Genomic DNA, 14,278 nt, shown 5'->3' with positions numbered 1-14,278 from the left:
TCAGACTTCATAAGTTAGGTTGGAATTTATCAGATATGAAAAGATATGAACCCAATACATATAAGAGACCCAAACTACAATATATATTATTATATTATTGAGAAAAAATAATTCTTCGAAATTTAATCAGCGCACATAAATAATTTGTCTCATTTGAAATTATGGGTTTAAGTCCAATCAAATGTGTGGATATCTGTTTCATTTTATGTGAGTATTGGTTTTACTTTATATGAATTATAGTAATTTATTTATCATAGTTAGTCATATTGAAGTATTATTCAAAATTATTGTAATTTATTTTTTGTTATCAATAAGAACAAAAACAAAAACATGTCGATTATGCCAAAAAAAAATTACATCAAATTTCACAAGTATATAATCGATTCTAGAAAACTAATATATATTATATATATCCTTTGAGTTTTCTCTGCAAATATAACAAAAGTCAAAACTACCAAATTCAGCAGACGAACTCATATAATATAAAAATCTCATGCGTCATCGGCAGCAGAAATAAATATTTAGCTGTTGCGGAACAGCTACTTAGAAAATTAAGCTAAAATTTAACTATATATTGTACATAACATATATAGTAAATGTTCATCGTGATCAGTATGTTACTAGTGCAACTTTATTTTTCTTGATTTAGATTTAATATGTCCACTTAATTAGAATTGTATTATCTTTGCATTATAATAATGACGAGTATACATAATTAAGAAAATTTTCAAGCTTGATTTATTTAATGCTCGTATATATATATATATATGTATATGAAGTATCGGTCAATGAGAAGTGTTCAATTTCAATTTCTTTATCATAATACTTTCTCAAAGAATTTAAATATTTATGGACTCAAGTTATAATTAATACGTTTACTTCCGTTAATTCATAAATTTAGCCCTTTTTTTTTTAGTTGGTTGAGAATGAATATAGAAACAAAATATTACTGCAGTATCGAATAGAAATTAAACTTAGACGAGAGGCATATATTATTTTAGGTGGCTATTTTAATTATGATTGTGAATTATGTACAAGGTATGTTAATAGATTGGCTTGGTGACAATAATTGATAGGGTCTAATGATATGTTGTCGTGTCAAAATATGTAAGTGGTAGGTTTTGTCGTATTTATGTCTTTAAAGTTAAGGTAATACACCCCAAATCAAATGTAAGGGCTTTCGTATATATGACTGTATGTGGCACATTTATATGTCTGTATATAATTAATTTAAAATTTTTAAAATATATATTAAAAATATATTAATTAAATTAATGAAATATAAAAATTCTAAAAAATGAGAAAATAATAAAGAAATATGAGAGAAGATGTGGAAGTTGAGAAAAGAAAAAATGGAAAGTTACGAAGAATATAAAGAAAATTAATTAAATATTTAAAAAATAAAAATCGACATACCAAAATTAAGTGAGACACCAATCTCACTTTATATATCACATAGATTATATATGTAGTTGAAAGTTTAAGACCATAACTATAATAATGATAAATTATCACGGATTTTTATGAGATTTGTTATAATTATAAATGCTTTGTTCAAATTTAAAATTTTAAATCAGAATTATATTAGATATAATTTTGCTCTAAAATCCATTAAATCATATTTTTACGGAATAAAATGATTGGAAAATTCTACATTAAATCATAATTCCAAGTTAGTTTTATCTCGTTCATGGAAACAAAAAAGAAGCACGATTTTAGATATCCCACGATTTATGAAATCAGTTCCTCCGTGTACTACAGGAAGCTAGCAAGCACATCAAGAACCTCAGAAACCCTAAGCAAAACCCAGATCAAGGTAGAAGAATAGTGTTAATAACTACTGTATAAAGGAAAAATGGGAGAATCGGGGGAAAAAGCGGCAGAGATTTCACTGAAAGATCAGGGAAATGAGTTTTTCAAAGGGGGGAATTATCTCAAAGCTGCTGCTTTGTATACTCAGGCTATTAAGCAGGACCCCTCTAATCCCACTCTTTACAGGTATTAAGTGCGGCAACCCCACTTGGGCTTCTTGTCTGGGTCATTTTTAGGGTGGCTTGTAGTTTCTTTTTCAGTTCAAGATTGGATTTTTGGCTTAACTGTTGTTCTTTTGGCTTCTGGGTTTGTTATCCAAGTGTGCATATCTCAATTTATGCGGATAATTCTTCACATTGTTGTTTTTGGTTTATGTATTCCTCGTATTTCGCGTGAGGTATCGATTACTTGCTGCTTCAAGTTTGCAGTATCGATCTTCAGAGTCGTCTTTCTTTTACTTAATGATTTTACTTTCTAAACTCTTAAGGCAGTTATATTTATTTACTATTTTTCTTCACCAAGATTTTCTTTTGATTTTTTTCCAAGATTAATCATCTTTGGTTGTCTCAACATAGAATGTCATGGGATAGTGGAGTTTTCCGGTTGCTCTGCTGTTCTTGTGCTGGTGTTTCTGCCATAATGAATCTGTTTTTTAGGATGTAGAGTAAGCAGCCTCAAACGGATTAGTTAACGTGCATAAACAGGTTATATTTTTGCCTCCATATGAGAAGGAAAGAGTATCCTTGTTGCTTAATTGATTCCTTGCAGCAATGTAAGGTTGAAGTGCTTTGAGGAGAGAACCTTAAAAGGCCAAAGCACATTATAAAGCATATCTGAACATGCTTTTAGGCATCTTTTGAAGTACAGAATGATACTTTTCAGAAGGACAAAGAAATTTGCATATTATTTGTGATAAGATTCATAATGTGCACTTTCTGAAACAACAAGATTCCTGATCTAGATAAATATTGGAAAGATCTGACTAAGTATTTGCAGTTCCTATCTCTAGGACAAATTTGTTTGTAGTATCCTTTTAAGGAGGTGCTTGGATGACCTGAGAAGTCATGTGATATAACTGATCCTGCTCCCCTTTCTCCCGTGTTCCCTTTTGGGTTCTCTTTTTCTTTTTCTTCTTCTGTTTCAGTTCATTAGCATTTGTGGTTTGTAGACAATAGCTTTTGTTTTTCTGCCTGTGTTATATTGATTCTTGCAGAAGATACTTTGTATTTTCCTATCATTAACTGTTTCCGTGCACTTTTCACTATGATCCTTACCAGCAATCGTGCTGCAGCATTTCTGCACTTGGTAAAACTTAACAAAGCACTTGCTGATGCTGAGACAACTATCAGTTTGAAACCAGATTGGGAAAAGGTGCACTTTTTAGGCATTATTCGTTTCTATCTTTTAGTTTTGTGCCTTTTGCGTAAGAAATGCCACTGATTGCTTCTACAGGGTTATTTCAGGAAAGGATGCGTCTTAGAAGCTATGGAACGATATGAAGATGTATGTGATTTTATACTTCACACGCAGCTTTTTCAGCAAATTAGACACCAAATACCGATTTTCATGAGTTGTTGTGCAGGCCTTAGCTGCTTTTGAAGTTGCCTTGAAGTACAACTCTCAGAGTTCTGAGGTGTCAAAGAAGATCAAGAGGCTCACACAGTTGGCAAGAGATAAAAAACGTGCGCAAGAAGTGGAAACTATGAGATCAAATGTGGACATGTCAAAACATTTGGATTCCGTGAAAAGTGAACTAGTAAGTGCATACTCACGTAAACTGTATTTCACAGAAACATGCCTTCGGTGGCTTCCAATTTTGTGGCAGTATTACATCCAATACCTTCTCTGCAATGTCATTTTCAGATGAATCGTGAATTTCTATGATATTTTCAATTTTTCCATCAATTTGGAGTATATGTTGAAGTTTTTAAGAGTTGGGCGATGGGTTCTGCATGAATGATTCATGCACAAGGGCCAAAATATATGTTATAAGCCCGCTTTACATATAAGAAATTCCTCTCGATGTCTGCTAATTATTATTTGATTACGATTAGGCCCACCTATATACCTTGAGATTGACTGAAATAGGTTTCTATTTCTGCAGTCTGTGAAGCACAGAGCTGAAGACAATTGGAAGGAGATTTTCTCTTTTCTTGTTGAAACAATGGAGAATGCTGTAAGATCATGGCATGAGAAGTCTACTGTGGATCCTAGAGTTTATTTCCTACTTCACAAGGATAAAACCGATACTGAAAAATATGCCCCAGTGGTTAATATTGATAAGGTGTTAATCCCTCTACTTAAATGGTTTTGCAGGCTTGCTCATGTTTCAGCATCTTATTTCATTATTTGAATATGCCCCAGTGGTTCTGCATGGATATTAATGCAATTTTACTTGATTCAGCATCTTATTTCATTATGTAAAACATCATTGGGCAAATATTATGGATAAAAATATAATCTTAATTTTTATGCTACTTTACAGGCATTTGAATCACCCCATACACACGGCAATTGTTTTTCATTCCTCAGGCAGTATGCTGAAGAGTCTTTCTCTAGAGCCGCTTGCCTAGTGGCACCAAAAAGTTTAATATCCTATCCCCAGGTAATTTTAACTTCCATAACCTTTTCCATTATTTGTATAATGTCCTATCCTTGGGTAATGTTCAATTTCCATGAGGTATCCATTCCTTTTAGCTCGAATGTTTAAGATGCATATATACCTCAGCAAGTTGAATGCCTTAGAGGTGTTCGAACCTACTTGGAACTGTCAACTTTAACCTGTAGATTTGGGCTTGGGCTGGTAGGAGATATTTATTATTTACTCATCGGGAGTAGTGATAATCATGATCTATTTAATGCAAACATGAGAGGTTTGGTGCTGTGAGTCCTGAGTTACCAGACTTACCTTTGCTTGAATCCATTTTTATGATATTTCATTATAGTGGGTGTGAAATGAAATAAATTAAGTTCTCAGAAGCAGAAACTTAGAAATCTTAGAAGTAAGATATTAACTTTGTATTTCATGAGTTGGACTCTGTATTGTCTGTTGAGAATATTTTTTATTTATTTATGTTGTTGATTTTGTAATAGTGTTAATTCAAGATGGTTCTTGTCTTCCATAAACCACCTTCTGCTGTTTAACTTAAGATATTAATTTGTATTTTATGTGTTGGATTCTGTTTTTTCTGTCGAATTTAGCTTGAAATTATTTTATCTTGTTGATAATAGTGTTGATTCACGATGGTTCATGTCTCGCATAAACTTTCTTCTGCTGTGTTAACTTAAAAAAAGAAAACATTGTATCATTTAAGCCTGTTCTCCGGCAATTTTTCCCATCCTCCAAAATTGAACATGTATATCTGCTTATCTGTGTAAATGTAGGTGTGGAAAGGCCAAGGATCAAGAAAATGGAAGCACGGACAGAATGATGGTTTCTTTTTCCAATTTGAATCACCTTCATTGCGGAAAATATGGTTCATTCCCAGTTCTACCGAGAAGGGCCAAACCTTGTGCAGGTCTCTCTACTTACCTCATGTTATGTGTGTGTCTGTATTTGTGTGCACCCAGACATTCAAACATCTGCTCACAGACATTAATACGGAAATAAGATAGGCGTATGATTTGGTTCTATTGACTAATGGATTTATAATCCATTTGTGTGTCCATCTATGTATCCTTACCCCATACACTGTGTACTTGCAACCCCACTGGATAACATTGGAACCAGTCCTTTTAGTTGTGCAGATGTTTATTATTGCTTAATGACTGTGGTGGTCCAGAAACTTACAAATTTGAATAATTAAGATGATATACAACTCTGATAATGCTGTGACTGTTTACTATTGTATTATACGCAAGTTGGGCCAGATATGGAGTAGTTGGAGTTCATTATTGATGACTAACATCTCTATTAACCAAATTATTTCCAGGGATCCTGTTTCATTGGATATTGGTGTGCATGAAATTCTGCCTCGTGTATTCAAGCAGGGATAGCTATATACATGAACCATGTAATTTATCCTGGATGAAGTCTCAGAGGACACAGGTAATCAGATCATGGAGCTGTTCTATCAGAAGTAGAATAGACATGATGCGGAGTGATGGTGATCCTGTATGTCAATGTCCAGCTTAAGAATCGTCGAGATTCAGGTTCTTCTTAGAAATAGTTAAAATTTTCTGGATCCTCTGGGAGTGGCTGCGGTTAATGAATGCTCTAATTGTAGGAAAACAAATTTCATTTGTGGCAGTTTTGTTGCTTGTGTGATATGAATTTGTCTTTTTTGGTAGGAAAGGTTGGAATTCCTTTCTGGGTTTGCTTATGAAATTACTTTTTCCTATTTTTGATTCTCTTGATTTACAGGCCAACATGTTATAGACATAACGAAAGATTTGGTGTAACAGTTCATTTGTCTTGAAATTTACTTCTCTTCACGTAATACTGATCCTTGCAGCTCTTGAAATATCGGGAAACACTATCACTCACCCTCAGCTCCATCGTTCACACTAGAAATTTCTATTACGTGTATGTAGATGCTTTAGAGTCTATAAATAGACAGGAAGGAAATGCTTTAACCTCCTAAGCAAGCAAGGAATTTGACATGTTGAGTTTGAGTTTGAGTTTGGACCATAGTTGTTAATGACGGCGCACAGCTTTTTTATAAAGTATGATGCACATGTAGAAAAATAAAATTGTATATTTTATACATCAATATATTCATATAAAAAATGCACAAATAATTACATATAAACACTAGAAATTATTTAAATCATCATACCATAAGGTTGTAATTGATATGTAAGAATAAATATGGAGGGATTAGAATAAACTTAAAAATGAAATGATTTTGATATATCATTTCTATGTTTGGCGTATCAAAGAAATGAAAGAAAGAATTGAATCGAAGCATTTCAAATTACTTATTTATATATTTTGTAAATAATGAAACTTGAAAAATTTAAAAAAAAAAAAAAACAATTAAGCAACATCTCTCATTACATAAGCTATATTATTTTAGAATGTTGAATTATATTGTTGAAAGTTTTTATATTTAAATTATTTGTAACTAAATATTTATTATTTACATACATTAGCATACATACCGAATATACAAAATACAACAATGTATAATATATATTATATAATACCTTGTGCTTATAGTGATATGAATCAAGATGTTAATATTTTGTCAAGGAAAAAAAAATCAGTCTCCATATATTAGGAATGTGTAATATCATGGTGTGGGAGTAGAATACTATTCCCTTTCCTAAGGGAGTAAGAATGCGCGAATGGAATCACCGATTCCTTTTTTTACTTATACTAATCACATATTCCCACTCTATTTCTACATTCCAATCATAACTTTAAAAAGAAGCATAAGCAAAACAACAAATCCTAGAGAAAACGTAGAGTTCAAAATATACGTAAATTGTACATTGTCAATATAAAAATGAAAAAAATATCCAGTAGTAGAAGATCAATGTTTTAAGAAAGGTGTAAAGCAGCAAATCCCTACTTCTTCACTCTTGACCTATTTATTTACGTAAATTTCATAATTTTTCTTTTTTTTTCAATAAATAAATAAATTTCACAATGGTGCAGAATGGCGCACCATGGCGTCAGTCGTGCATCACTATAACAGAAGCGCCTTGCGCCATGTACAACTATTGTGATAACAGGAACCTAACAAGTCTTCCCTCTACCTGCCTAAGTCCATGTAAGAAAGTTACCTTATTTCCACCAAGTTTGTCTCAACATTGTCTCGTAACTCTTCCCAGTTCAAAGATTGTTATGGCCATTTGCAGAGTACTGATTTTGTCTAATACCCATCACTGATAAACAACTTAGCTGTTTGAGTGGAAAATTTTCCTCTGAGCCGATTTTACGAGCTTAGCCAGAGGCTTACGGACTTCCATGTTTGCCTGTTAGGTTGATTTTCAGTCTACGGGCACCTAAAAACAATTTAGAGAGATAAAAAGGTTCTTGTGATGATAAATTTGGCATCAACTCAACAGGTTAGGCCAGGCTGGGTCCCTGGATAATTGAGCCAAGTTAGTTTTTGAAGTCCCTATCATGTGCTAGCTTGCTCTATGTACATAGGCAATTGAAGCTACGCTTTGAGTTAAGACTTAATCTTTTAGTCCTATTACGTGCTTTCACACTGCTAGTTCAGTGCTTCACAATCACTTGCTTCGTTCAATATCAGCCAAGATTGGGAGAGCATTATTGTAAAGCACTTGGAATTAACACAATTCCCCCTGAAATGCTTCGAGGAGAGAATGAACCACGATATACATCTAATAGCTTCATGATTCACTAAATAACAAGAAGACAAGCTCCTTAGGCTTTAATTTGCAGGCTAACATATGGACTTCACATCCCCTGTAGAAATGGTTCCTCTTGTTGTGGACGAAAACCAAATCCCAGTTAAAATATGGTTTTATAGGGATCTAACTTTCTCCCCTGTCAAACTTTATCATCTGCTTCCTCATCAACTGCCTTAGATTTTGGCTTGCATGTTTGAAGCATAAAGTTGCAAGCATTTACTGCTTCCCCAACGGTTACGTAGATCCGCTCCTGCCCAATTGTGTCTATGAACTTTGATTTGTCTAGCTTCTTCATTACTTCTCCTCCGGGGTTAGCTAATACAAGCTGAGCATTATAACAAAAAGAGGGTTAGCTAGTAAAATAACAAAGTGTAGAATCAACAGCTTGTTAAGATGAACATCATGCACCTTCACGGATCTTCTGTCGGCATTTCTCTTGACCTCTTGAAGCATACTGATTCCACTTGTATCAATACTTCCAACAGCTGTTGTTTGATCGTATATCTTAAGTAACCTAAGTAAATTTACTAAATGAATCGCTGGAGACCTATCATAGTTGAATACTTACCACTCATATCTAATACAACGTATTGCAGGTCATTTGCCGAATGTTTTAGTTTTTCTTCCTCTTCATCTATCCATCTTGAGATCCTGAGAACATAATCGACTAGGGTGAGTATCTTTAAGCTTGGAATCCAGTAAACATCTATTTGCATGCAGTTTATGTACCTTTCTCTTAGGTAACCGGCATTGGCAAAGTAAACCGGACCATTTATGTGAAGGATGAGAATTCCAGGAACCAAATTTGCCTTTGGGTATTGTTCAATGCTTCTATAGGTCATGGAATTAGGAATTCCACCCATGACTGAAGTCTTCGGCCTTGCTACAAACAGAAGTATGCGAAGCAGGGATATTGCTACCTATCACAGATACAACACCTCTTTGAATAAGAATGTAAGAAATCCAGTATATACTTGTCATCAAGTAACTATTTCTCGTTAAAGGAGATTGAATTAGTTAACAATATATCATAACTGGATCACTGTACAATTAGGCATGACTAAGTAATTATATCTTTTCACATACCGCGATCACTAGTCCAATTTCGACGCTGCCAAAGACGACTCCAACGTATGCACTTATGCACACGATGAAGTCGAACTTGTCAACACCCCATAGGTGGATGGCAGCCTCATAGTCTATAAGACTGACCATAGCGGTTATAATTATGGCAGACAGCACAACGAGGGGTGTGTAGTAGAATAACGGTGTGAGAAATAGTAAGGTTATCATCACTGCAGTTGCCATCACAATGTTGGAAACTGCGGTTTTGCATCCTGCATTGAAGTTTACTGCTGTCCTCGAGAACGGTCCTGGAAATCGTTACGAATAAAGTTAGATAGGCAGAATACTTAGAAAATTGCCCCGACTGCGAGAATTTCGTGAGGACAGATACCTGTGGTTAAGTAGCAAGATGTGCAGGAACCTGCTATGTTCATCATTCCCATGGCAATCATCTCTTTGTTTCCATCGATGTGATAGCTTTTGAATACTGCAAAGCTTCTTCCCACAGCTATTCCTTCCTGTATGGTTGTCATTGTCAATTTGCCTTAGCCAAAAGGGAGGACACACCATGAAATATACTTCATACTATATATTGTCTGATCTACTGAGTTGACTGTTCCACAGACCATTATTGTTGAATTTTTACGTTGTCTTGGAACTTGTGTCTTCCAGGGACTTAAATCCCAGGAAATTTTAGGAGGATCCAAGATTTAGACTCCCTAGACCATCACAACTAACCAAGTATTATGATTGGCTAACATTCTAAAAACAACCCTTAAGTCCCTGTGTTTTCAGCATAAGATGCATGTTGCTACTTACAGCAAGTGCAATAACACCGGTAATGATTCCTGTCTTAATTGCTGTGGTGAGATATGCTGATCCAAACGCAGTCTCCAATTCCGACAGTGATGGTGGGTTCAGCCCTTTCTTCAAGTGTCCAATCTGTGACATCAAAATCATCACCAACCTAGAAATATAGTTCTTCGTGTGATGATAACGCTACCGCGCTATCTGTATGTGCTTGTGCAAGAGAAACTGATCTGACTTACAATTTCTATGCCATGATTCTCTGCGTGGGTGAGATAAACCAGAAGACTTCCCATGATAACAGATGTTAGCGGCGCCAGAGCATTTATCCAGAAGAACACTGGTTTTTTCCTGCTCTGTTTGTTCACAAAATTGGCTAAAATCAATACAAACACATATTTGTTGCCCAGAGTAACTTTTAATGAAAATAATTGAATTGTAAACAAGCCCAAATACTCGTATGGAAAACTTCTATCTAAATTAAGTTTAATCGAACTAAATTAATTATGATATGATTGGTCATACATCAATCACACTCAAGTGAATTACCAAATTCGACTGTCAAGATTAGAATTTCCCTAGAAGTTCTTGAATTTATTTCCCAACTTCGAGGAAATCCTCTAATTCAAGAAAGGGTTAATATATGGATATTTAGCATAAGAAGTTCTTGAAGTACTTACAAAGTATCTAGTGGTGAAGAGAAACAAGAGGAAACAGCAGCCCAATACTCCACTTTCCCATCTCCACTGAATCACCAATCATCAAAACATACACAACACACTAAATTAAGAAAAGTGTCCTAAAAAGTATTATGTACAAAAACATGCAATTCTTACACATACACGTGGTACATAACAAGAGAATTATATATATATATATATATATATTAAAGTGGTATATATACACGTACCATATGTATTTGGGTAAATACTGATTTCATGACAGAGACAAGGTCAGCTCCATGAGTAAAGTGAACTAGTCCAAGAATGCCCTTCAGTTGCTGCAAACACACAACCGTGGCCGCCCCACTCATAAAACCCACTATCGCTGCATGTGACAGAAAGTCCACTATGAACCCAAGCCTGCAAATATTACAAAACATGATCACCAAATTTACGCAGTGGTTACCTAAATTGTTGGAAGCTAACACATTAATGCCACTGTCTTTTCATATCTAACTTTGTTCTTTTCTCAACTTTATTTTTCGTCTCTAGCATTGTTATAATTCTACTCTTTTCATAAGTAAGATTCCTGGAAAACCCTTACACTAGAGAAAATCGGTACCCTCTCTTTCTATATATTATTTTAATAACATAATGTAATAAAAGATCATAACAGTTCCTAATTATTGGAGAAGAAATATACTAATCAATCACCTTAACAAGCCTAAAGCTGCTTGGAAAACTCCAGCAAAGAAAGTTGCAGTGAGAACCAACTGCACATAGAGCTTAGTGTTCTGATGAGGATTAACCTCCTTCCCTAGCATTGATGAAATGAGAAGTGACGGAACGGCCACCGTCCCGACCGCCAAATCCCTCGAACTCCCCAACATTGCATATATCAGCGGCGGCACAAAGCTGGAATCTGCAACAAGAATTCATCATCCATAGATACATATATGCACACAGATACAAGAACTCTAAACTTGCAATATATATGGTTGGTGTTGAATACTTACAGAGGCCAATTACAGGAGGTAAGCTTGCTAAACCAGCATAGCTAATGCCCTGAGGCACAGCAAGGCTAGCGATGGTGATCCCTGCTATGAAATCAGCTTTGAAGTATTCGAAAGTGTAGCGGGGAGCCCATTCGAGTATAGGCACAAAGTACTGACAGCCGAGCAAGAGTTTTCTTGCAACTGTCTGGTTCTTGAATTGCTTGAAAGGATCATCAGGGAAAAAAGTCTCTTTGAGGGATGATTTTAGTGAATGGAAGAAGGGTTTTGTTGGTGGTATTTGCACCTCCGCACGCTGCTGGATTTCGTACTCTGCACTTTCCATGAAAATGTGTGTGTGCGTGTATATGGAGAGAGAGAGAGAGAGAGAGAGCGAGAGAGAGGAGGTGATTGTGTATATATATATATATAGAGAATGGCGGTTTAGAAGGAGTGATGATGATGGGTTTTTGTGGTTAAGGAGAGAGGGTGTGTTGGTGCATGTAATGCAAGCATGCAGAGCAGAGCAGAGGGGATTTGGGAGAATGCTGCTAAGTAGTATGTGGTGTGTGTGTGTGTGTGAGTTGTGGAGGGGTGAGATGAGATATATATTGGCCATGGAGAATGGAGGCCGCCTTGCCTTTATTTTCATTTTTCATTTTTTTTATAAATTAATTTTTATTTTTTAATCCAAATCAAGTTTGGGAAAATCAAATTAATCACAGATCAAGTGTGGTACATTTGCCATGTGATTGATTTAATTTTCATGAACTATACACTCCAATCATACAATAAATATATTATACCTGCCATATAATTGTTTCATGTAACGCCAAATTTGATCTGGCTTAAAATATGGGTTATATATATATATATAGATCTTGTATTTTTTCTCTTTCAAATGGTTGTTAAAAAGTGAAAACAGGATTCTTTTTATTTTAGAGGAAAATGGATGTGTATTTTGGTAATGATCATTTGATGAATGGTAAGTGATCGTCGGTGAGTTCCTTTTTAGAAAGACGTATAGTTATTCTACCAAGCATATTACCTATGGATTGATAAGATATAAATTCTGGAGAATATTATTTTTATTTGAAATATTATTACTTTTTTAAAGAAAAAAAATTCAGAGATCCCCTGTGATAATATAAATGATAAAAAGAATTTCATACGAAAATTAAAGTATTCAATACATCTCCTATGATATAATATAAAATTAAAAAAAAAATCCTCCATACAAAAATTGGAACACACGTCCTTTGACTGTGAATCAACTATGAAAACACCTTTGTTTTGACATTTTTGCTCTTCTCTCTCATCTAATATATAAATAATTATTTAATTAAAATATTATATATATTATATTTATTAACAATAAAATATTAATTAATTAAATTAATTTAAAATTAATTTATATATTATAAAAAAAAAAACACACAGCGACAGCGGTTTCACTGCAAGCTGCGCCCTCCTCACCCTTGGTTGACAGATGAGTGGTGGGAAGGGGAGAGGGAGGAGGTCGGGATTGGGATTGGGATTGGGTTGGGGGTGGGGATGGCAGGGGAAGAGGATGGGGGAGGGGGTGGGGGTGGGTTATAATTATTATTTTGAATTTTTTTATAAATTATAATTATATACATTATAAGTATATTTTAATAGTTATAAATTAAAATAATATATATTAATAGACCTAGTTTGATCAGTTGATTAAGAGGGGTATTTTAGTCACCGTTTTTAAAAAAGTAGGTTCAAGTTGACCAGAGTTATTTATTCACAACATAGGAGTAATTTTTTATATTAAAAATTTTGATATTCTTACACATCACAAAAGGTCAAAATGAATTTAACCCATTTTTTAAATGTTTTCTAAAACAGATTTTTGAACAACAGCAGCTCCTACTCTGACAAAGGATTCAATGGCATCACTTTTTCCTTAAACATCTGAAATAAAGAGCTACGCCCGAGTGAGGATGGAACTCTCAAGGCGACATATGTGCGATGAGAAGAGAAGTTGATCCCCTCTCTCTTTATATATATATATATATATATATATATATATTTCTCTGTATATAATTACTTTTATTTTTCACTTTCCAAAAATTGAGAAAAATCTCAAGAAATTTTTCTTCTTTGTACCATAAAAATAGTTTATGGAAATTGTTGATATATGATATATATATATTTTTTAAATTCGCACACCTTACATGCACGCACATATTTAGAATTTGGATATAAGACCTATCATAAAAAAATTTATATCCGAATCATTGGGGAGTCGGTTAGGAGGACATGTGGATGTGATGCATTTGCATAACCATGATTCCAAAAGTCACTAGATATTTTAACGCATTTTTCTAAAAAATTATTCCAAATTTAGGGGCCGTTTACAAGGCTTATTATCCATGATTTATTATAAAAATTGGGGCCTACTAATAGTCCATCAAGCCTTGAATAAAGTTGGATAACTTAATTCCATACTCTATCAATTGGATAAACATTATTCATTTTTTTTAATATTAATATATTAATATGTTAGAAAAATAAAAAATAAATTATAATAATTTTTAATTCAATCAATACATCAATATAATTATAATTAAATTCCAATAATTT

General features: G+C 34.0%; 2 protein-coding genes across 2 annotated transcripts; one reads left to right on the top strand and one right to left on the bottom strand.

Moving 5' to 3' along the window:
• The first annotated feature begins 1,699 nt into the window (after positions 1–1,699).
• Positions 1,700–6,251, top strand: TPR3 (Tetratricopeptide repeat (TPR)-like superfamily protein). The gene is made up of 8 exons (XM_011092379.3): positions 1,700–1,998; positions 3,090–3,183; positions 3,265–3,315; positions 3,395–3,568; positions 3,917–4,096; positions 4,298–4,417; positions 5,197–5,330; positions 5,745–6,251. Exons 1-8 carry the CDS (start codon positions 1,856–1,858, stop codon positions 5,806–5,808), a joined length of 960 nt encoding a protein of 319 aa, XP_011090681.1. The 5' UTR covers positions 1,700–1,855; the 3' UTR covers positions 5,809–6,251.
• A 1,784-nt stretch (positions 6,252–8,035) lies between these two features.
• On the bottom strand, positions 8,036–12,259 carry LOC105171308 (sulfate transporter 3.1). The gene is made up of 12 exons (XM_011092378.3): positions 11,690–12,259; positions 11,388–11,595; positions 10,922–11,093; positions 10,692–10,757; positions 10,254–10,367; positions 10,024–10,146; positions 9,596–9,722; positions 9,226–9,512; positions 8,869–9,059; positions 8,708–8,790; positions 8,548–8,624; positions 8,036–8,464 (listed from the first exon to the last, which is right to left on the bottom strand). The coding sequence occupies exons 1-12, from the start codon at positions 12,009–12,011 to the stop codon at positions 8,279–8,281; spliced, it is 1,956 nt and encodes a 651-aa protein (XP_011090680.2). The 5' UTR covers positions 12,012–12,259; the 3' UTR covers positions 8,036–8,278.
• Positions 12,260–14,278: the final 2,019 nt, after the last annotated feature.

Source organism: Sesamum indicum, linkage group LG10, assembly GCF_026168435.1.
Source record: "Sesamum indicum cultivar Baizhima isolate 11 linkage group LG10, ASM2616843v1, whole genome shotgun sequence".
In the NCBI taxonomy this organism is placed as follows: Eukaryota; Viridiplantae; Streptophyta; class Magnoliopsida; order Lamiales; family Pedaliaceae; genus Sesamum; species Sesamum indicum.
Note: the sequence above shows the minus strand (reverse complement) of the source record. Positions and strands in the feature narration are given on the sequence as shown.

What these genes read in the sequence shown, in the direction of transcription:
- TPR3 (XM_011092379.3), top strand. Translation starts at nt 1,856, where the DNA reads ATGGGAGAATCGGGGGAAAAAGCGGCAGAGATTTCACTGAAAGATCAG. An exon ending in TCTAATCCCACTCTTTACAG is followed by an intron (nt 1,999 to 3,089) that starts GTATTAAGTGCG and finishes GATCCTTACCAG; the next exon opens with CAATCGTGCTGCAGCATTTC. An exon ending in CAGTGGTTAATATTGATAAG is followed by an intron (nt 4,097 to 4,297) that starts GTGTTAATCCCT and finishes GCTACTTTACAG; the next exon opens with GCATTTGAATCACCCCATAC.
- LOC105171308 (XM_011092378.3), bottom strand. Translation starts at nt 12,011, where the DNA reads ATGGAAAGTGCAGAGTACGAAATCCAGCAGCGTGCGGAGGTGCAAATA. An exon ending in AGAATCATGGCATAGAAATT is followed by an intron (nt 10,147 to 10,253) that starts GTAAGTCAGATC and finishes TTGATGTCACAG; the next exon opens with ATTGGACACTTGAAGAAAGG. An exon ending in ATCTTGCTACTTAACCACAG is followed by an intron (nt 9,513 to 9,595) that starts GTATCTGTCCTC and finishes AACGATTTCCAG; the next exon opens with GACCGTTCTCGAGGACAGCA.